Source organism: Tamandua tetradactyla, chromosome 4 (assembly GCF_023851605.1).
Source record: "Tamandua tetradactyla isolate mTamTet1 chromosome 4, mTamTet1.pri, whole genome shotgun sequence".
NCBI lineage: Eukaryota > Metazoa > Chordata > Mammalia > Pilosa > Myrmecophagidae > Tamandua > Tamandua tetradactyla.
The window spans coordinates 23,324,799-23,347,963 of record NC_135330.1 but is presented as its reverse complement, the minus strand read 5'-3'; the positions used below and the strand labels follow the sequence as shown (position 1 = coordinate 23,347,963).

General features: G+C 36.4%; 1 protein-coding gene across 1 annotated transcript in view; it reads left to right on the top strand.

Annotated features, from left to right (window-relative positions):
- Positions 1–23,165, top strand: part of F5 (coagulation factor V) — a 100,954-nt gene that overhangs the window by 54,591 nt on the left and 23,198 nt on the right. The window contains exons 14-21 of the mRNA XM_077156914.1: positions 3,212–3,386; positions 5,282–5,518; positions 7,340–7,550; positions 10,032–10,211; positions 12,034–12,150; positions 13,032–13,103; positions 14,043–14,146; positions 14,591–14,746. Coding sequence (XP_077013029.1) covers positions 3,212–3,386; positions 5,282–5,518; positions 7,340–7,550; positions 10,032–10,211; positions 12,034–12,150; positions 13,032–13,103; positions 14,043–14,146; positions 14,591–14,746 — 1,252 coding nt within the window. The remainder of the gene's footprint in view (positions 1–3,211; positions 3,387–5,281; positions 5,519–7,339; positions 7,551–10,031; positions 10,212–12,033; positions 12,151–13,031; positions 13,104–14,042; positions 14,147–14,590; positions 14,747–23,165) is intronic.

The window sequence follows — 23,165 nt, the reverse complement described above, 5'->3', positions numbered from 1 at the left end:
ATCAGTGTAAAGTATATAGCATCTTGGTGACATTTAGTTCAAATTCCATAAGATCAGTGACAGAGGCCAGGGCCATAATAGTTTAGGATAAAAAAAAAAAAAGGGAGCATTTATACCCTCAACTGAGATAGTCATTAGAAAATTATTTATTTTGATTTAAACTTGAGTTATAATTTGGTTTATAGCATCATTCATTCATTAAATAATGCTTTAATGAGCACTTACTCTCTCCTAGGCATTATGTAAGTGCTGAGACTATAAAGGAGAATCAGAAAGTAGATATGAATCACATACTCTCCTGAATAAGTGTTAAAATAGAACCAGATATGGAATCTTGAATAGGAAGTGAGATCTTGTTGGTTTGTACAGTTTCATGTGCTGCTCCGATATATCCCAGAGTAATCTGGGTAGAAAATAAAAAAGTATTTGCAAAGTCCCCCTGAGGGACTGGAGATAAATGTAGAAATATTAAAATTCCCCAATTGGGGAATTTTTGATATTCTTGCAAGCATTGGGGACTACCAATTTACCAGGCCAAGCCCTCAATCTTGGGGCTTCCCCTTATGAAACTTACTCCTGCAAAGGAGAAGCTAAGCTTACTGATAATTATGTCTAAGAGCGACCTCCAGAGAACCTCACTTGTTGCTCAGATGTGGCCTCAATATCTAAGTCAACTCTGTAGATAAAAATCACTGCCCTTCCCCCCATGTGAGACATGATTCCCCAGAGTGAAAATTTCCCTGACAACATGGGACATGACTCCTAGGGATGAGCCTGAACCTGGCATTGTGGGACTGAGAAAGTCTTCGTGACCAAAAGGGGAAAGAGAAATGAAATAAAGTTCATTGGCCAAGAGATTTCAAACAGAGTCAAGAGGTCATCCTGGAGGTTATTCTTATGCATTAAATAGATACCCCTTTTTTGTTTTTAGTGTATTATAATAGCTAGAAGGAAATGCCTGAAACAGTTGAATTGTAATCCAGCAGCCCTGATCCTTGAAGATGATTGTACAACTATATAGTTTTTAAGATGTGACTGTGTGATTATGAAAACTTTGTAACTGACACTCCCTTTATCCAACATATGGAGAGATGAGTGAGAAAGTAAAGACAAAAAATACATAAATAACAGGGGGAAATAAGGGGAAATATATATAACCGTGATAAATATAAGGAAGGAAAGGTAGCTACATGCTGATGTGAGAATTGGGACACCTGACCCTGAGGAAATGGCATTTGGGCATTTGGCATGTGAAGATGAACAGGAGTGAACTAGGCAGGAGATGGAGTGTGAAGGCATTCCAGACAGATCAGTGGTAGGATGAAGCCCTAAGGCAGAAGACCTATGTGGCTGGAGGCTATGGATGAGGATAGTGGCAAGAAATGATTTAGCTAGTTTGGCAAAGACTAGACTCCACCAGGCTTTGTATGCAATGGGAAGGATTTTGGTGTTTATCCAAAGTGCAATGTGAAACACTTCAAAAGCATTAAGCCATTCCTCACTCACTGGAATATGTCAATTTCTTTCTTGTACCTTGTTATTTTCATCTTTTAAATGGAGGAGTTACACCAAATAACCCCAAGTTCCTCTCTAGCTCTAACACTTTAGGGTTCCAGCCACTAGCTTATCTTCTTAAGCCATAAAACTTGAAAGAACGGATATAATTTTGTAAATGACCCGACTTACAACAGAATTTCTAAGGGATCCATATATATTTTTTAATGATGATTTTCAATTCAATTTTGCTTAAAGGTAAAGAGTCACATTGGGTTTAGCTCTATAATCTGGGATGAAGATATATAGAGAGAACAGAGATGGTGAAAAGGAAGAATGTAACTTGATTAACTATAGATTCTCAGGGACATGGCATGATAACCATGCTTAACTATCTAAACATAGCTCTCAGCTTTTACAAAAGCTAACTGCTATACTAAGAAATTAAAAGCCAAAGTATAATTAGAATAGGCAAACACAATACAGGTGTGACAGGCAAATCATTTCACTAATCTAATGCTTGCTATTTCCATATTAGTACCCTTTCTGTTTAAAATATTTTCTATCATGACGTCCTATATAAATGCAATACCCATTACTATATGAAAAATGGCTACTTTATTTGGGGATTTCTAAGCAGGACCCTGAGGGAGAAGGATTAGAACCTGTCCAGAGTGGAAAAGAATGGAACCAATTCCTTCAAAATCTCATATCCCATTCCAGGTCTGTAACCCACTTTTATGGAAGTCAGAGTTCTTTTGCCCATCCCTGTGTATTCTGTGAAATTGTATGCTATGCCAGAGGCTGGAGGGCTGGAGTTAGAGAGGTTTAAAGACTAGAAGGAAGAAAACTAGGATTCTCTGTTGATGGTTCATGGTTTACGGCAAATGCTATGGGCTGAAGATTGATGGATGGGATTTCAGGCTGTTTCCATTGGCTTGGGAAATCTGAGGGTCAGTGGAGAGTTTGATGTGTTTTGGCCCCGGACTGAGCTGGTGAACTACATGGGGAATAATGTGCTTTAGCAAAAGCAAATGCAGCAGTTTCATTAGTCCAAAAAAAAGCAAATGCAAGGAGAATGGCTACTTTCAGAGTATAAAGCAGTCACCATTCTAGTGACCTACACAGGGTGACCTTTAATTACAACAAACCACCCTCACTATAGCCCAACATCCCAAGTCCTGAGACTGTTCCATTGCCTTTGATATCTGCTATACATATATTAATAAATACATATTAACATATATTTGCTAATTCATTGATACAGTTACAAATTTTAAGTCCCTACCTTGTGACAGATAATGTGTTAGGTACTGGGAAATAAAATCATTACCTCATAGTGTTTACACTCTAGGTGCAGAAGCAGACATAATAGATAATCTCACAAATAAATGATGCAATTCCCTAGAAATACTATATAAATACTATAGGAATACTATAATGTATAATGTAATACCAGAATATTAGTAGTAGTAGTAATATTACAGGAATGCAAGGAATCATACAGGGAGACATGACCTAGTAGTCTAAAGTATTTAAAGAAGTACTTACCTAAGAAATGACATTTGAGCTGGGTGCTCAAAGATACTCACTGGCTTGTGTTTTTATTCAATCGTTTGTTCATCAAGTACTGTTTTCAGAAACAAGGACAATTCTTAAACTCTTTGAAAAGTCTTTTGTTTCCTCTTTTAAACAAATAATACCCTTATTCTTTCAGTGAAATGGATAACGAGGACACAGATGACGCTCCAAGGGGCACCATATACAAGAAAGTAGTTTTCCAAAAGTACCTCGACAGCACTTTTACCAAACGTGATCCTCGGGGAGAGTATGAAGAGCATTTTGGAATTCTTGGCCCTGTTATCAGAGCCGAAGTGGGGGATGTGATCCAAGTAAGTTGTCTTTTGATCATTAAACTCATCAGAGGCATTTCCATAAACACCAGAGGGTTATTAAGGTGAAAGTAGCAAAAGCATTTAGTGGACTTACTTATTTTCCAGAATTAACCGATGTTTACTTTTCCTCTCAAAGACTCCTTTCCAAACAATTTGGAGGCAAAAATAATGTCCTCACAATAAAAAAGCAACTCTGCAATGGGTGTGAGGGTAGTTCAGTGGTAGAATTCTCACTTGCCATGTGGCAGACCAGGGTTCGATTCCCGGCCTATGTACTTCCCAAAACAAAGAAACCAACAAAAAGAAACAGACAAAAATTCAACAAATTTTTTTGTGCTACAATAATGGGATATGCACATGGAAAAAGAATGAAATGTGACCCTGCCACACAGAATACAAGAAAAAAAAAGTAACTACACATGATATAATCTGCCATCAAAAGCTAACCTGTTTAAAGCTAACACAGAAAATTAATCATTTTGGGGTAGTGGTGGCAGTAATTGTATCAGTAGTAATTTAGAAATATCTCCTGCTGTTTTCTTAAAAGAAAATGAAGTGAATGAAAATTAGATAATTAGGGAAAAAAAGGTGTCTCCATGCCTTTGGATGAAAATAATAACTCCCCCAAAGTAAATAACTTTCTTAAGGATGTTCCCAATCTCGGCCATTTCTTCAAAATCCAGTATCCTATTCCAGGCCAGCTGCCAATTTTCGTGGCAAAGTTTATTTACCCCACCCTTTCTAACCTCTCACAAAAAGATAGGAAAAGGTCCCAAATCTATTCTAGATCCAAAAAAACATAATTTATTATACCTATTTAAGCATTCACCAGAATTTTCAGTGAATATTTGCTCTTTTAAAAATGCAGACAAGCGTATATTTATACATTAGTATAATATAAATGATACTAATATAATTTATATATCATGTAAATGTGTTTATTATATACTATATAGAGAATATATAAGTATAATATAAATGAATTTAATTTAATTTAATACTAAATGTACCATAAACATATGGAAAGCAATAGTCTTTGCTCTTCTAATTATAGGATTTTTAATCATTAGAAGCTGTGGAAGAGAAAGGCTAAGAGGAGGTCCCTTCATGGCTCTGATTATGGTTGGGAGCTCTCATATGGCATTCACAGTGCTTCCTATCCAATCCCAACCTCCTTTTCCAAACTCATTTTCACCAGGTCGCACCCCATCCCTGTGCATTCTACAACCCAACTATAACCAGATCTTTGTTGTCACCAAATTTTTCCTTAACTCCCCTCCTCACAGCATGTTTCTGCTCTTCCAGGAGCCTGAAATGCTTGTCTCCTTTTTCTCCTTCTGCTGAGCTTCTTTTCATTCTTTAAGGACTCCCTCAAATTCCATATCCCTTGAGAAACTCTTTAATTTATCCCAACTTCTCTTTCATATTCAAACACACGGCTCCTCCCAGGCATTCCCATCTAACCCCATTCATACTTTGTTTATTGCACCTGTTATATCCGTATTTGGCTCTTGGATACACATGTGCGTGTGTCTTTTCTCCAGTAACTTGAATGCATCTAGAGAGCAAGGACCAAACCTCATTTATTTCTGAATCCCCAGCACTTACCACTATCATTTCATTTGTAGGTAATGTCAATACTTCAGCCTTCAGCCTAAGAAAAGGCAACATTTTGGTACTCTGGCCCTACCTCATAGGATGCTGTGAAAATTAAGCGGAATTATATATATATATATGTATGTATGTATATGCAAATTACTTTTCAATTGTTAGCACCTAATATATCTTAGCTCTGATTTAGCAATGCTCCATTTTGGACCTGTGATGCTGACATTTTTTAATTTATATATTTTTAAGCGTTAAGTATCTTTGTGGATCATTCCTTTATCTAGGTTCGTTTTAAAAATTTGGCATCCAGACCATATTCAATTCATGCCCATGGACTTTCCTATGAAAAATCATCAGAGGGAAAAGATTATGAAGATGAGTCTCCTGAATGGTTTAAGTCAGATAATGCTATTCCGCCAAACTGCAGTTACACGTATGTATGGCATGCCACCGAGCGATCAGGGCCAGAAAATCCTGGCTCAGCATGTCGGGCTTGGACCTACTACTCAGCTGTGAACCCGGTAGGTCCTTCTATTAAAAGTTTCTGTCATTCCCCTGATCATTTTGTTTTGTTTTGTTTTTAACATGGACTGCTTTTATTTTTATTAGCTCTATTTTTTTTTCTTTTTTAGTACAGTTTTATTGGGATATATTCACACACCATACAATCCATCCAACATATACAATCAGTAGCACAGTATCATCACATAGTTGTGCTTTCATCACCACAATCAATTTGAGAATATTTTCAGTACTCCAAGGAAAAAAGAAAAGAAAAAAGGGAGAAAATTCAAAACATCCCATACCACTTATAACCCTTACTCAACTCCCATCATTGATCCCTAGCAATGGTGTGTTATGTTTGTAACTGTTGATGAAAGCATAATAAGATATTACTGCCAACTACACTCTATAGTTTGCAATAAGTGCATTTCCCCCTTTTCTCACTCTATTATTAACTCCTCGTCACAGTTTTGTACGTTTGTTCTAGCTCACTGAGGATTTTTTTTACATTTTTACTCTTAATCACAGTCATTGTCCACAACAAGATTTACTGAGTTATACACTCCCATGTTTAAACCTCTGGTTTTCCTCTTAGAGACACACATACATGACTCTAAACTTCCCCTATCAACCACACTCACACACAATTCAGCACTGTTGATTATACTCACAATAATGGGCTACCATCACCTCTCTCCATTTCCACTCACTTAAATTCAAACTAATTAAAAGTTCTGCACATCTTTAAGCAACTGCTCCCTGTTCTCTAGTCTCATTCTATCTCCTGGTTCCCCTGAACTTTTTGTTGTTATTGTTGTTTAAAGTTTATTTCTGAGGTACAAAGATTATTTCCCCTTCCCCATGTTTTTAGAATTTCCTGTTTTCCCCATTCAATCTTCACTGCTACAATCCAACAGACAGAAAGCACAAGGCCCTTTTTTTCTTTGCATCTCTAGTGGAAACCTTAGCAGGTGACATTAACCACTCCAGGGTCCCCTGAACTTTTACCCTGAGTCTGCCAAGTAGCAGGGTCTAGGACGTTCCTTGTTAAATGTTTGAGGTCTTGCTTTTCACGGGGAATATGTAAATACTATGGTCAACATGTTGTCTACAGCCTACCATAGCCAAGCACTCACTGTGCAGCTCTTCAACATCAGAAAGAGGAAAACATTTGTTCAGTGGAGGGAAGTGAGGATTACTTAAATGGTGGGCCCCAAGTTAGGGGACTGCTTCTACAGAGGAAGACATCTGCAGAAATCTGCAATTTCCTTGAACAAGTATTAGCTTTCATGTGAGCTTTCTTTATGAAAGGACTGCAAAATTGGGATTCACTTATTTCAGGCATAGTGGAAAGAAGACAGACTTGAATTTAAATTCCTGCTAAATCACCCTAAGAAAATTACCTAACTTTTCTCAGCTTTGGTCTCCTCAGTGAGAAATGAAAACACAGTACATAGCACATAGCAGGAATTTGGTAAATACTTGTTCAATGAATATATTTATCACATAGGATTGTTGTCAGAACTTAATGAGATACTATGGGTAAAGCATTTAATGTAATAGCAGATGCGCAATACAAAGTCACCATTTTATTATCAAATGTCATCATCCTCATTATCACTACTACCAGGTTGGGATAGAGGATGAACCAGGAAAGGAATATGAATGTGACAAAATTGGATGATAAATATCCAGGCTTATTAAGCTATTCATTTATAATCTTCTAATTCAGAGCCTCTAAGGAGAATTCCTTTTCTGCATGGTTAGTGACTGTCAAAAGAACAAAGAAAATCCTAAGAAAGGGAGAATACATGCAATTTTCTCTTTTTGTCTTTCAGGAAAAAGACATCCACTCGGGCTTGATCGGTCCCCTTCTTATCTGCCGAAAAGGAACACTTCATAAGGAGAGCAACATGCCTATGGACATGAGAGAATTTGTCTTACTTTTTATGATGTTTGATGAAAAGAAGAGCTGGTATTATGAAAAAAAGTCCAAAAGATCTTGGACACTTGGATCCTCAGAAGTAAAAAACTCCCATAAGTTTCATGGTATTTTTTCCTCTGACTTTGATCTGTTCTTTGAATTAAAGCAGAATGGGTCACAGTGATTCCTGCCCTTAGGTTTTCACAAGATTAGGCATGAGATGCTTCTGAGAAACCAGGAGCTACAACTAAAACCAGCTCCTCAAACATCTCAGAGGGCTGCTGTAACCTAGCAGGTGAAACTGTAGGTGAAGGAGAGTAAAGAATGATTAGAACAAAACAAAGCAAAATCCAGCGTGCTTAAGTGGTAGCATATCTTAAAAAAGAATTAATGTTATTCTGCCTTTTTAAAAGTTAGTAAAGGAGCTTGATCTCTAAAGGAGCAAGTGCTGCACCCTGCTGTTATAAAGAAGAAATGGCCACATGTGTCTTTTCTATTTTAAGAATGACTCTAACGGTTCTAGCTCCTGGGTGGCAGCCAAAGCATATGAGAACAAAACGAGATAGGAAACTGGTAGCCAGGTCATGGGAAGTTGGTGGCAAGACAGTATTTGGGTACCCACTCTGAGATCCATTCAGGATTTGGGCCTGTAAATTGGCAACTGAATTACAAATGGGTTTAGAGAAATGCAGAATTTTAGGATTTGGAGGATAGCAAAGACAATAACCCAGGATTAGAAAAAACAAGGATTAATAAGCACTGTTTTCAGAGTTTCAGGAATACTGGTGATTGATTGCTCTGAGATTTCTGATCTGGGAAGACCTGGACTTCTCATAAAGGGATGGTCACTCAGTATAATAGGGAAGGAGATGGTTGCTATTGTGCTTTAAATCAAAACAAAAAGTTACATTATTCTATACAACATCCAGTTCAGTACCTCCTCCACCTCCAACCAGCCGTCAGTGCTGAGTAGGTCTATTCACCCTCCCCCACTCCATTCACACATTCAGTCTATCTTTAAAACACACACACACACCAAAATACCTTATTTTCCTCATTAAATATCAGTTAGTGTGTTATAACCTATCTCACTGTGAAAAACACTTTGAGGGTATAATATGATTTGAGGGTCTCATATGATTTAGGCCCTGCCCCAGAACCCCACCCACTAAGGATGGAGATTAAAAAGATTCTACTAAGGAGTCTAGAGTAGAATTCATTGAGAGCAGCCTAACGATAGTCTCTGAGCAGAGCTTTCTTTTCTCCTCTCTGGGTCTCTCAGCCTAGCACACTTGGTCTCAAGAGTGGGAAGCATACCCTTCAGAAAACCTCTCAACTTACTGGAAAAGCACAGGCTGCAGAATCAGACAAGCTTGTCTCTTGGTTGTGCCCTTTATTCACCGAGTGCCTTCAAGGCACTTACCCTGATTTCTTAAAGAAAAGTCCGATGTTTTCAGTATAGTTCTAAATGTATTGTGGTCTAAGTCTATGTAATTTGGTAATTCCCTTGGTGTAGTATTTATCAGAGTATTTGTTAAGAAAACCACCTGAGTACCCAGTTCAGTGTCTGGACTTTGCAGTATGTGTCCAGTAAAAATGTGTTGAATTAATGAGTAAATGAATATAATGAGTAAATGAATCAATTACATCATTAAGCTCAGTTTATCAAATGTTTACTAAGTAACTTCCACATTGAGAGCATCACGTCCATATCTTGATGTGATGTTTTAGCAAGGCTGACCTAAAAATCAGTTGAGATGGCTTTCATTCTTATGAGATCTATGTCTTAAACAGAAACTAAAATGAGATTTTTATAAGTATTTTGAGTAGATAGATAGGTATTCCCCTCCCTGATGTAATTTTAAGAGTATCAATCCCCCTTCCTTTTTCTCAAAAAAATTCTCTTACCTGGTTCCTGAAATTCTATAGCAGTATCTTTAATTAAAAAAATAATAATGTACCCAGGTAAATCTCGGTAGCACTAAGCTTTATAATGAAACATTTTTATTACAGGTGACCAAGTTTACCAGGTGCTTTAAAAAGAAACATTTCACTAAGGGGGCAGTAGAAAAAGCATGTAAATCCTAGACATAAAAACTGGGAAAGGGGCCAACAAGAGAATAAATGCAAATTTCTATGGTTGGTGAGCACAACTTCCTAATTTAGCCTGGAACTATTTCTGAGTTTAGGAGGCCTTAGAGTGACATGTGTATATCCCTTTGTTTATTCTCTTTCCTTTATCCATCAGAATTTGTTTATCTATCCATCTGAGTCTTTATTTTTTTGTAACAAGGGAAAAGTGATATATTTTAAATGGGTAAAACCAGAGAGCAAGTGTGAAATCTAGGGAAAATTGCTTGAAAATGGAGCTCACTCACACATCTATGTAGCTGGTAAGTGATGTGGGCATAAGGAACTTATGGTTCTGTTTCCACGTCGCATTGATCTGATGGCTTCTAGAAGACCCTTATTATGGCTGGGTGGGCCTGAGAATGTAAGATGTGGAAGATGGGTGGCAAGTGGGATACTCCTGTATTTTTTTTTGTAGCAGCCTCCTTCCCAGCATAAACAGATTGTTAATTGACTGCAACTATCTGTCCTTTCAGCCATTAATGGGATGATCTACAGCTTACCGGGACTGGTGATGTATGAGCAAGAGTGGGTGAGGTTACACCTGCTGAACATGGGTGGCTCCCAAGACATTCACGTGGTTCACTTTCATGGCCAGACCTTGCTGGAAAATGGCACTCAACAGCACCAGTTGGGGGTCTGGCCCCTTCTTCCGGGTAAAGACTGGGCCAATGGAAAGAGGTCCCCTCTTAAATGGGACAAGAAAAAGGAGTCTTAGTGTCTGTAACTCCCCCCAATTCCCTTCCTTTGTATCTACTTCCTTGGAGGTATAGAACTTAGGCAAAATCATATCCCAAAGCTGTACACAGAGTCAAAATCAGCTAATGTAAGAAATGTTTCCAGTACCACACAAGCTAAGTGTTGGTTTTGAATAGATGGTGTATCTAATGCAGCTTCTCCCAAGCTGCTGTGTGTCATGTAGATCAGGTCTGGACTACATTACCAAATGAATCTCACAGGGTTCAGTCAGGTAAAACTCTGTCTGAGGGATATGGGACACTTACTAGTGTTTCAAGAGTCTTGAATGATCTTACTGGCTAGGCCACCCTAATATCTTTGGGTTGGTGAGTCTCTCTAGGAATCATAATCTTGAACTGATTCATGAGGCTGTTTGAAGAAAAAAGAAATTAAGGTATTGTAAAGCTAAAGAAACATGCAGGTGTTTAGGAATGTCCATGCGCAAAATATTCATAATGTTCAAACAATCATCAGAAAGGACTTGTGTGCCAAAGAGTTGTTTATCTATGCGTCTGTGTGTGCAGTAAGTATGTGGGTATGGATATGAGTGCCAAGTGGCACTGATTCTCAAACTTTATTGAGCATAATAAAAACTTAGAAAACTGGTTAAAATGCAGATGCTAAAGCAGAGATTTGCCCTAAGAGACTTTGATATAGTACATTTTGTGTGCGAGCCCTGGAGTCTGTATTTTTAACAAGCAGCCAACCTTCTACAAATGGTGTCTGAGTTGTTAGTGAAGGCCAGTTCCGTGACAGGACTTTGGGAAGGAAAGTTGCGTGAATCTGCCAAAAGCATAGGTGCAGAAGTCTAAATGAGCCTGGTCTGGTCATAGGTAGGTGGAAAGGGAGTTCTCATTTGTCTTTAACATCCAAGTAATTCACTAATAAACCTAGAAAGAACTACCTAATAGGATCGGGACAGAGAGGATTAGATCAAAATCACATCTAATATTTCCACCAAGTATAAGTAGATCAGTCAACCTTTGCATGAGCCCTTGAGCCACAAAATGGACTGAGAAACTAAGATTGGCTGTCTTGTCTCAATATTCAGACCTAAATATCTGCATTGAAGAGTGGAAAACTGGATACTGTTTCAGTGCTTTTGAGGAATCCCGTCAGCTATTAATTTTCACTTACAATCTGGAAAATGGTCACAAATTATAGTCAGCAGGATTTAAGAAGAATTAATTGGCAATGGGTAACACTAAATACAAGAATAGATAGGTTTTAGAAACCTCTTTCTTGCAATGATTTTCTGAAATGTTCGTGTATTTTCCCCAAATATGTAAACCTTATAGAAATGTGAAAACATGGGGGAAGGATTTTTTAATTTTTAATTAATAAAGAAAACCAAGTGAAGACAGAGAAAGGAACCACATACTTTATTTTCAAGGGTCAGTGACAGGTTACTGAAGTTCACTTTGATAGTTTACAACTCTGAAGCTTTCATATGTATGTGCTAACTTGTAACATATATTTAGATAAGTGTAGGTTTCTAATGAGGTTTGGTGGAGATTTTTAAAAGTCCTAGGATGAGTTATTTTGAGTAATCTGTGTATGGGACGGGGTATTGTTGCCGTGGTTTTTTCTCAACTATTCTACCTCTAATCTTGCCAAAAGGTAGAAGTTCTACTCTAAGCCTCTCTTGATGCAAAAACTTCAGGACTCTTTGATAGCTGTCAACCAAATTTACTTGCTAATGTTTGGGTGTATAATGTTGTCCTTTACTCTCTATTTTAGGTTCATTTAAAACTCTTGAAATGAAGGCATCAAAACCTGGTTGGTGGCTCCTAGACACAGAAGTTGGAGAACACCAGATAGCAGGAATGCAAACGCCATTCCTTATCATAGACAGAGGTATCACCCAAGAGCTACATGATATTTTTATCAGGATAGTATCTGTTACTGGAATATTACCAACTTCAACATTAGAGATACTCAACTCTAAGAACTCTGACATGGCAGAAACATAATCTGTAGCCATAATTGCTTCTTTCCTGGTTCATGGTATGATTGCATTGCAAACATATCCGTTATCCACCAAACTTAAATCAAATGGTTCCTCTCAGTTGAGGAACCAACGTAAAGCATCCTTTTTCATGATTTGTCATCCATAGGGAAAGTGCATGTAAGAAATTCTCCAAGATCCTAGAGTAGAAGAGGAAAATGATAATAAGAATTCAACAATAGCTGAGATAGGTACTGAACTTGGCACTTCAATATTCAGGAGACATAGTTCCCATCTTTCCACCCACCCATCCATCCATCTTTCTATTTATCCAGCTATCCATCCAGAATCTGTTGAATACCAAGTACTGGGCCAGCATCCAGGTGGCTCAGTGACTGATATTCCCTTCTTTGGTAGGAATGTAAATAAACTTGTAACTTTTCAGGTCAACTTTTGAGAGTATTGCCTCATGAAGAATATCACTTAATACTATTAAAAAAATGGCTTGTTTTAGAGTACAAGCAGATATAAATCAGTTTCAAAATAACTTGCATTTCAGGATCTCAGGTGCTTTCTTCCAAGGTATTACCATTTCTAGTAGAGCACCAATCTTGCTAGTACATATACCATTTTATGATCAGACCTATTCCACACAAGGTAGACCAGTTCTACACAAGGTAGATGAAAATATCTATTTACTGACACATCAGAGGTATCATTTCTAACCATGGAGTTTTACTTTGTTTTATAGATTTTCCAAGAAAAAAATTCATTTTTCTGTTTTTCATAGACTGTAAGATGCCATTGGGACTAAGTACTGGCATGATACCTGATTCACAGATCAGGGCTTCTGAGTATCTAGGTAAGTACTGGCATCATAGATTGTGAATGCCACCCCCTACAGTTGTGTAGTGTACAGCCTGCAAAACTATACATGGCGACCCTACCTGTTGAAGCTGTAGACCAGTTTTCCTGTCTAGGCTTCTTTCTACCACAACATAGTGAAGCAGTTCCACTTGGGATGCTCAACTAGCAGAAAGAGGAGCACTATGGCAGGTGCTAAAAGCCTATTGGCACCCCCTTTCTCTCTGACACCTTGTTTAATGTATATTACTCCCAAAGGGTCTCTTCCAGAGAAGACCAAGAGCTAGCAATTCTTAGTATCTCTACAAAGACACCCTAACCTCTCTGCAGAGATTTGGCAAGAAATGGATGGTTTACTCTAATGACCACGTGCCCATTTCCAAAGCTCTCCCTATTTATCTTTTCTGGATTTGATAGCATATATAATATTCCAGCTTCAGATTCACAGCGTTTTATTCATCAGGTTAGTATAGTTCCCTTTAACAAGATCCTTTGCCTGTGCCAACGATGCAACTATTCAAGAAACTGTCCATGTGCCAGAAACTCCCCATAAGTTCCTCACTCTCCCCAAAGCCTTTCCAAAGATCAAGAGTTCAGTTGTAAAGGATCCTGGGGCTTCCAATCAGGCAAGCACACTCAATAGCAGCCACATCAGAATAACTGAGAAAAGACAAATACGGCCTATGTACAGGGAAGAGGGTAGGTAGTGATTGACAGCTGGTCAAACACAGACCTGAAGCCAAGATTTCATCATCAGAGACTGGCTTAGTAGCCAAGTCCCCTGTGGACTACCTGATCTCTTAATTGTAACACAACGTCCTTCAGGGATCCTATTTTCCATTAGGACTAAACTCATTTGAGACATTACTAACTATCTGGGTTTTTTGTTTTTTTTTTAACAATTCAGATTAAACTATTTTTCTTCCATTGAATTCAGGTTATTGGGAGCCCAGATTAGCAAGATTAAACAATGGTGGATCATATAATGCTTGGAGCACAGAAAAACATTCAAATGAACCTGGCTCTAAACCCTGGATCCAGGTATGTCTCACTAACCTGATAATATCTACTCCTAATGTAATAATAATATTGACAGTGATTTTAATAAGTTCTTCCTGTTGTTGCAAAGTTCTTAGAGAAAACAGCGATTACTAGGTAGCAGGCACTCTTCTAAGCACTTAAAATCCTCAAAATCAACCCTATAAGGTTGGTCCTAGTACTCTTCCATTTTAAGGATGAAAAAAAAAACTGAGGCACAGAAAAATTAACTAACTTCCCATAGTCACATATCAGCTAGTTAGTAGTAGAGCTTAGATTCAAGTCCAGGTATGCTGTGCTCAATAATGGATTACATCTAGACATTTTAGTCTGCCAAGATGTGAGGTGCTGGGCTCTTTAGTTCTAAATAAAGACTATATAATGAATTAAGGCAGTGTGTGACTCACAAGAAGGACAGTTCTGGTTAATGGTTTTGCTGTATTGCAGGTGGACATGCAGAGGGAAGTCATAGTCACAGGGATCCAGACCCAAGGCGCCAAACAATACCTGAAGTCCTATTACACCACTGAGTTCTACGTGGCTTATAGTTCTGACCGGACGAACTGGCAGATTTTCAAAGGAAACAGTACAGGGAATGTGATGGTTTGTGTGCATATTTCCATCTGAATCTTAAAATTCAGTTCAGGATTACTGACTATGTCTTTAAAATTACCTTTATTTGGTGCTAGAAATATGAATGGATTTTTAGGGGTCTTGTGGAGGAGAGTGATGACACAATGGGTCTGTATGGTACAAATTAAAGGGATAAGCCTGACTTTGAAAACTTACAATCTGCCAAAACTTGAAAAATCACGATCATCAAACAAGTACCCAGACTTTCTGAGACTGACAGATGGCACACAACAGAGTAGAATACCTGGTCATAGGACTCCAGGAGCTTGTGCTAAAAACTGGCCACCAAGCGTTTTTATTTTACGAACTGTTACATTTTATTTTGTTCTTTATTGCACTGAAGGAAATAGGAGGGTTAACGCCAATTATGCCCTATGGCAGTGTGATTCTCAGACTTTTTTCTTGTTGCCATGTATGAGAAATGATGTTCCCCTGCAGGTTCTTCCATGGGCTCAGCCAGGGTTATTCCTGATCACCTGGTTAGACCAGCTCTATCTCCTCCCCTTCCTTCCTAACCTCCTCCCAACAGAAAGCTATCCGAATGCCAGGAAGTCTGTCGTCACCAATAGTGAAAAATTAGTAATATTGTCACTATTACCAATAACCTTGAATCTGCTCCAAATTATTTTTTAGGTAATCTACTATTTCACTACTTTTCTATATTTTACTTAACTATTTCTAATATATTATTTGCAATATACTTCATGAAAATCTTAGGTATGGTTCTCACTAATCTACTGGAGAGAGGACACAAGTTGCAGTTAGTCTATAAAGCTGAAAGGTTTTTGTATCCATATTCATAAGGGGTCTTGGAGTATAGTTTTATTTTTTGTACTGTTTCTTTTCTGGTTTTGATATTGAGGTAATACTAGTTTCATAAAATAAATAAGGAAGTATTCCATTTTATTTTCTGGAAGAGACTGGGTAGAATTGGTGTTAATTCTCTAAACATTTGGTAGAAAATTTCTTTGAAACCATCTGGGCCTGGAGATTTCTTTTTGGGTAATTTTCAAATGAAAAATTCAACTTTTTTAAGAGTTATAGGACTATTCAAATGATCAATTTCATATGGGGTGAGTTGCGATAGTTTGTGTTTCTCAGAAATTGGTCCATTTCTTCTAAGCTGTTAAATTTATATGTACAGTATTCCCTTATTATCCTTTTGATGTCATCAGATTCTGTAGTGAGGCATTACCTGTTTCACTCCTGACATTGGTAATTTGAATTTTCTTTTTCATTGTCAATCTTGCTAGGGATTTGTCAATGTTATTGATCTCTTGAGAGAACCAGCTCTTTGTTTTATTGTTTTTCCGTTTTCAATATCACTGGCTGATATTTATTTATTTATTTCCATTATTTTCTTCTTTATTATTTGCTTCCTTCTTCTTGCTTTGGGTATACTTAGTTCTTTTTCTAAGACCTTGAGGTGGGAGTCAAGGTTATTGATTTTAGTTTATTTTTTTTCTCTTTACTAATATATGCATATATTACTATAATTTCCTCTCTTCGTATCATCTTACTTTGTCCCACAAATTTTGACATGTTGTATTTTCATTTGGTCCAATTTTTTTTTCATTTCCTTTGAAAGTTCTTCTTTGACCTCTGATTATTTAAAAGAATGTTGCTTGGTTTCCAGTTATCTTTCCATTGTTGATTTCTAGTTTGATTTCATTATGATCAGAGAATACATTCTGTATGATTTCGATTCTTGTACATTTTTGAAGGTTGTTTTTTTTTTATGGCCTAGGATATGGTCTACCTTTGTATATGTTCTATGCATACTTGAAAAGAATATACAATCTACTGTTGTTGGATGTAGTGTTCTATTAGTGTCGATTAGATCCTGTTGACTGATATGTTTAGTTCTATACCCCTGTTGATCTTCTGTTTAGGTGTTTGAGCAATTGTTGTCTCTAACTGTAAATGTGGACTTCTCTATTTCTCCTTTCAGTTCTATCAGTATTTGCTTCATATATTTTGCAGCTATGTTGTTTCGTGCATATACATTTAGAATTGCTAGGTCTTCTTGGTAATTGATCTTTTTGTCATTATAGAATGTTCCTTTCTGTGTCTAGTAACTTTCTTCACTTTTCTTTTTTTTTTTTGCATGGGCAAGTACCAGGAATAGAACCCGGGTCCCTGGCATGGCAGGCCAGAACTCTGCCACTGCACCACCATTGCCTGCCCTTTAACTCTTAATTCTACTGTATTTGACATTAATATAGTCATTCTTGCATTCTTTTGATTAATGTATGCTTGATATATCTTTGGCCATACTTTTATTTTAAACCTGCCTGTATCATTATATTTGAAATGAGTTTTTTGTAGACAGCATATATTTGGGTCACATTTTTAATTAAAGCATTTAATACATTAAAGATAAATGTATTTATATTTAATGTCATTAGAGATCATTCAGAGCTTAAGTCTTCTATTTTTTTGTTTTCTGTTTGTACCATCTGTTTTTCCTTTCTCAATTTTCTTTTTCCTGCTTTTCTATGGGTAACAGGAACATTTTTTTAGAATTCCAATTTAATTTATCTCCAGTATTTTTTAGAGTATCTCTTTATATAGATTTTAATGATTGTTCTAGGTATTACATTATATAACATATATAAATATCATTAACAATATAATTTTATATAATATAGAATACATTATATAACTTACAACAGTCTACTAATGTTGTCGTTTTATGAGTTCAAGTGAAATACAGAAACCTTACCTCCCTTTGCATCCCTTACCATCCCCCATTTATAATTATCTTAAATATTTCCTTTATGTACATTTAGAATCACATCAGAAAGTGCTATAATATTTGCTTCAACCAAATATAATTTAGAAAACTCAAGAGGAAAAGGAAAGCCTACTCTATTTATCTATATTTTTACTTACTGTTTTCCTTCTTCCTCCCTGATGTTCCAACGTTCTTTTCTTTTATATTATTTACTTTCTGTTTAGAGTCTTCCTTTAGCCATTCTTTTAGAGTAGGTCTGCTTGTGACAAATTCTCCTAGTTTTCTTTATCTGAGAATATCTTGATATCTCCTTTAATTATGAAGGTTATCTCTGGATATCAGAACCTGTGTTGACAGTTCTTTACTTTCCACTTTTTTTTTAACCTTTTTATTGTATAGTATAACATATATTCAAAGCAAAGAAATGAGAAAGCGGTAGTTTTCAAAGCACTCTTCAATAAGCAGTTACAGAACAGATCCCATAGTTTGTCATGGGTACTTTCCGCTTTTGAAAAAGATTGTGCCACTTTGTTCTGGCCTCCATGAGAAATCCAGTATCATTTGAATTGATTTGCTCCTATCCATAAAGGATCATTTTGCTTTCAATATTGTTTTCTTTGAATTCATTTCTCAGAAGTTTAACTATTATGGTATTGGCAAGGATTTGTTTGGGTTTTTCCTGTTTGAGGCTCTCTCAAATTCTTTTTTTTTTTATTGGAGAAGTTACAGGTTTACAGAAAAGTCATGCATAAAATACATAAAATGCAGAGTACCCATATGCCATCTTACTATTAACACCTTGCATTAGGCATTAGTGTAGCATACGTGTTACAATTCATGAAACATCATTTTTAGAATTTTAGTATCAATTATAGTCCATCATTTACAACAGGGTTCCCTGTTTGTGTTTTACACTCTTATGTGTTTGCTTTTTTTTTTTTTTTTTAACATGGACAGGCGCCATGACTCGAACCTGGGTCTCTGGCATGGCAGGTGAGAAATTTGCCACTGAGCTACCATTGTACCACTCTATAGTCCTATGGTTTATACATTTTTTTATTCTAGTAACATCTAAAATTCCCTCCCTTTTAACCATATTCACATTTTTAATTCAGTGCTGTCAATTACATTCACAATGTTGAACCATCATCACTACCATCCATTACCAAAACTTCACCATCATCCCAAATAGAAACCCTGTACAACTCAAGCATAAGCTCCCCATTCCCTATGCTAACCTGGCCACTGGTAACCTATACTCAAGATTCTAACTATATAAATTTGCTTATCCTAATTATTTCATGTCAGTGAAATCATCCACTATTTGTCCTTTTGTGTCTGGCTTATTTCACCCAACACAATGTCTTCAAGGTTCATCCATATACCGAGAAATGGGGCTGTGGGGTCCTATGATAATTCTATACTTAATTTTCTGAGGAACTATCAAAATTTCTTCCACAGTGACTACTTCATTTTGCATTCCCTCTAGCAATGAGTGTTCCTATTTCTCAAGATCCTCTCCAACACTTACAATCTGTTTTTTTAATAGTAGCCATTCTAGTGGGTGTGATATTCTATCTCGTGATTTTCATTTGCATGTCTCTAACAGCTAACGATGTTGAGCATCTTTTCATGTGCTGTTTGGCCATTTCTATATCCTCTTTAGAAAAATGTCTATTCAAGTCTTTTGCCCATTTTTAAAATTGGGATATTTGTCTTTTTATTGTTGACTCATAGGATTCCTTTATATATTCTGAATACTAACCCTTATGAGATATGCAGTTTCCAAAGATTTTCTCCCATGGAATAGGTGGTCTTTTCACTTTCATGATAAAGCACTAGAGTTTTACATTTTGGTGATGCACTAGAGTTTTACATTTTGGTGAGATCTATTTTTTTCTCTTGTTGCTTGTGTTTTGGGTATAAAGTGTAAGAAACTATTGCCTAATACAAGATCCTGAAGATGCTTCCCTACATTTTCTTTTAGGAGTTTTATCATCCTAATTCTTATATGTAGGTCTTTGATCCATTTTGAATTAATATTTGTATAAGATATGAGACAGGGGTTCCCCTTCCTTCTTTCACATATAGATATCCAGTTCTCCTAGCACCATTTGTTGAAGATAGAGTTCTTTCCCAAATGAGTAAACTTGGTTTTCTTGTCAAAAGTCAATTAGCCATAGATGTGATGGTCTATTTCCAAATCTCAGTTTGATTCTCTTAGTCTATATATCTATCCTTTTGCCAGTACCACAGTGTTTTGACCACTGTAGCTTTGTAATAACTTTTAAAGTTAGGAAGCATGAATCCTCCAACATCAATGTTCTTTTTAAAGATGGTTTTGGCTATTAGATGCCCCTTACCTTCCAAATACATTGGACAATTGGCTTTTTCATTTCTGGAAAGAAGGCCATAGGACTGACATCTTAACAGTATTTAGTTTTCAATCCATGAGCATGAAATGCCCTTCCATTTATTTAGATCTTCTTTGATTCTTTTGTTTGTTCCTTTTGTTGTTGTTGTTCTTTTTTCGTCTTCTTTGATTTTTTTAAACAGTTATCTTGTTTTTTGTTTTTTGTTTTTAGTTTTCCATGTATAAATTCCTTACCTTCTTGGTTAAATTTATTCCTACATATTTGATTCCTTTTAGTTCTATTATAAAGGGACTTTTTTTCTTGATTTCCACCTCACATTGGTTATTACCGGTGTATAGAAACACTACTAATTTTTTGTATGTTGATCTTGTATCCCGCTCCTTTGCTGAATTCATTTATTAGCTCTAGCAGCTTTTTTAAAACTTTTTATATGTAGAATCATGTCATTGTGAACAGTGAAAGTTATACTTCTTCCTTTCCAATTTGGATGCCTTTTATTTCTTTTTCTTACCTAATTGCCCTGGCTCTAAACTTCCAATATAATGTTCAATAACAGTGGTGACAGTGGGCATCATTGTCTTGCTTCTCAGTTTTTCACAATTTTGTATGATATTAGCAGTGAGTTTTTCATATATATCCTTTATAATGTTCAGGACATTCCCTTCTATTTCTGTTTTACTAAATGTTTTTATCAAGAAAGGATGTTGGATTTCGTCAAATGCCTTTTCTGAATCAATTGAGATGATCATATGCTTTTAACCTTTCATTTTGTTAATGTGGTGTGTTACATTTATTGATTTTCTTATATTGCACACTTGCATACCTGGGATAAATCCCACTTGATCATGGTGTATAATTCTTTTAATGTGATGTTTTAATTTGCTAGTATTTTGTTGATGGTTTTGCATGTATATTCGTTAGAGAAATTGGTCTGTAATTTTCTTTTCTTGTAGTATCTTTACCTGGCTTTGGTATTAAGGTAATGTTGGCTTCATACAATGACTTAGGTAGTGTTCCATCCCCTTCAATTATTTGGAAGAGTTTGAGCAGGACTGGCATTAATTTTCTTGGAATGTTTGGTAGAATTCACTGTGAAATGATCTAGTCCTGGGCTTTTCTTTACTGGGAGTTTTTTTTTCTCTTTTTTTTTAGAAATGAGAACTTTATAATAAACAATCCCAGAATATAAACTGATTTTCTATCAGGACCCTTTGATAACTTTTAAAACATATGTAATCTAAGCTTACCGCTATAATGTACCTCAGTTTACACTTTCCAATCTAGAAGATATACAAGTTTTAGATCTAAGAACAAAAAAAATCAATCTAAATTGCTTCAAAGTGAAAACCAAACAATCATGAAAATACCCTACCAAGACTAAAACAAAGCCAATCAAGAAATAGATTCTGTAGAGCCTATTAATTGTCCAATTTATAATAAATGACCTCTCAAGGGGAAACAATTCCACTGTCATAGCAATTTGATGAATAAAAGCAGATTCACTCTCATTAAGGGAAATTACATTATACGTAAGAAAAATGCAATAATAATGCTTTTAGAAAATGAGGAAAAGTAATTTCCATGTTGGGGAGCAAGCATACTAAATACTTTCTGTTCACTTGGTCTTTGTTAGAGGTTGAAGTGCCTGTTCACATAAGAAAAGTAATAGAAACACAAACTTCATTCAACTAATTCCCTCAACTACTTTTTTCAATTTAACTTTGGGAGAACCAAATAAACAGCTTCAAAATCCAAGGACAGACTTGTCCCAAAGCATTTCCTCCTCTATTTTTTCTTGGCCTTATTCCTTTTCTTTCCTATGCTTACATTCCTCTTTTTTAGAGTCTACATCTTGGGTTTTTCTTCCTTTTGATTCTTAAGCTTTTCTGTACTGATACTGTTTCCATCTCTGCTTTTTATCTTTGGATGTTCCTTGTTTGAATCTTTGCTTAAATATTCTATATTTGGTTCTGGAGTTAACCTCTTCTCTGTACCCATAGATTTCAAAGTAGTTCTCTCTCATCGTTCTGAAACAAGTCTTTGGTTCTAAGCCTCCAGCAGTCTACACTTTGATATAATCTTCAAGTTAATATTGAAAAGAGTCATATGTTTTCTTTGAATTCTTCAAACAGTTTGACAACAAGGGATTCTCCTTCTCAAGCTGAGAACTTGGTGGAGAAGTCTGATCATATTCATCCATTAAGTGTTTCAGTTTTTTTTTTGCATAAATTTTCCCCACATAGCAAGACTGCCACAATTAGAGAGCCAAAGATAATGATGCAGAGATTATAAAATCCATTTTTGTCCAATATTCTACTCCCATTCATCTCATAATATGAAACCTTTGTGATTTAAACTGCAGCACTATTCCACATATTTCTCAAAGGCATCTATAAAAAAAGTTCAATCTTTGTTCATTCAATGTAATACCTTCTCCGAGGCAGGGCCAGGCATCTACAAACTACGGTCTCTTTCCCTGCCAGGATGACCAGCCAAGCGAGCCAAGGTGGAGGTGGTGGAGAGACAGGAATAACAGCTGCTACCACCACCACTTCCACCTCCAGGTAGGAGGTGGGTGTTGGGAAGTTTTGATGACTGATTCAATCTCTTTTCTTGTCATTGGTCTGTTGAGGTCTTCTATTTCTTCTAGGGTCAGTGTAGGTCGTTGTTGTGTTTCCAGGGATTTGTCCTTTCTTCTCAGTTGTCTAATTTTGTTGGCATACAGTTGTACATAGTATCCTCTTATCCTCCTTTTCATTTATGTGGGGTCAGTAGCAATGTTTACCCTCTCATTTCTGAAGTTTTTTTTAATTTGCATCTCTTTTTTGCTTTGTCAGTACTAACTAAAAGTTTGTCAGTTTCATTGATCTTTTCAAAGAATGAACTTTAGGTTTTGTTAATGCTATATTTTTTTTTTATTCTCTATTCTATTTAATTCTGCTCTAATCTTTGTTATTTTTTTCCTTCTGCTTGCTTTGGGTTTAGTCTGCTGTACTTTTATGAGTTCCTTCAGGACTCATAAAAAAAGTAATTTCAGGGGCGGGCCGCGGTGGCTCAGCGGGCAAAGTGCTTGCCTGCTATGCCGGAGGACCTCGGTTCGATTCCCGGCCCCAGCCCATGTAACAAAAACGGAGAAACAGAATACAATAAAACAAGAAAATGTTTAAAAATGTTTCCCTTCCTTCCTTCTCTCTGTCTTTCCTTTAAAAAAAAAAAAAAAAAAAAAAAAAAGTAATTTCAGTTCTGGGTCAAGATGGTGGCTTAACAATGTGCGCAT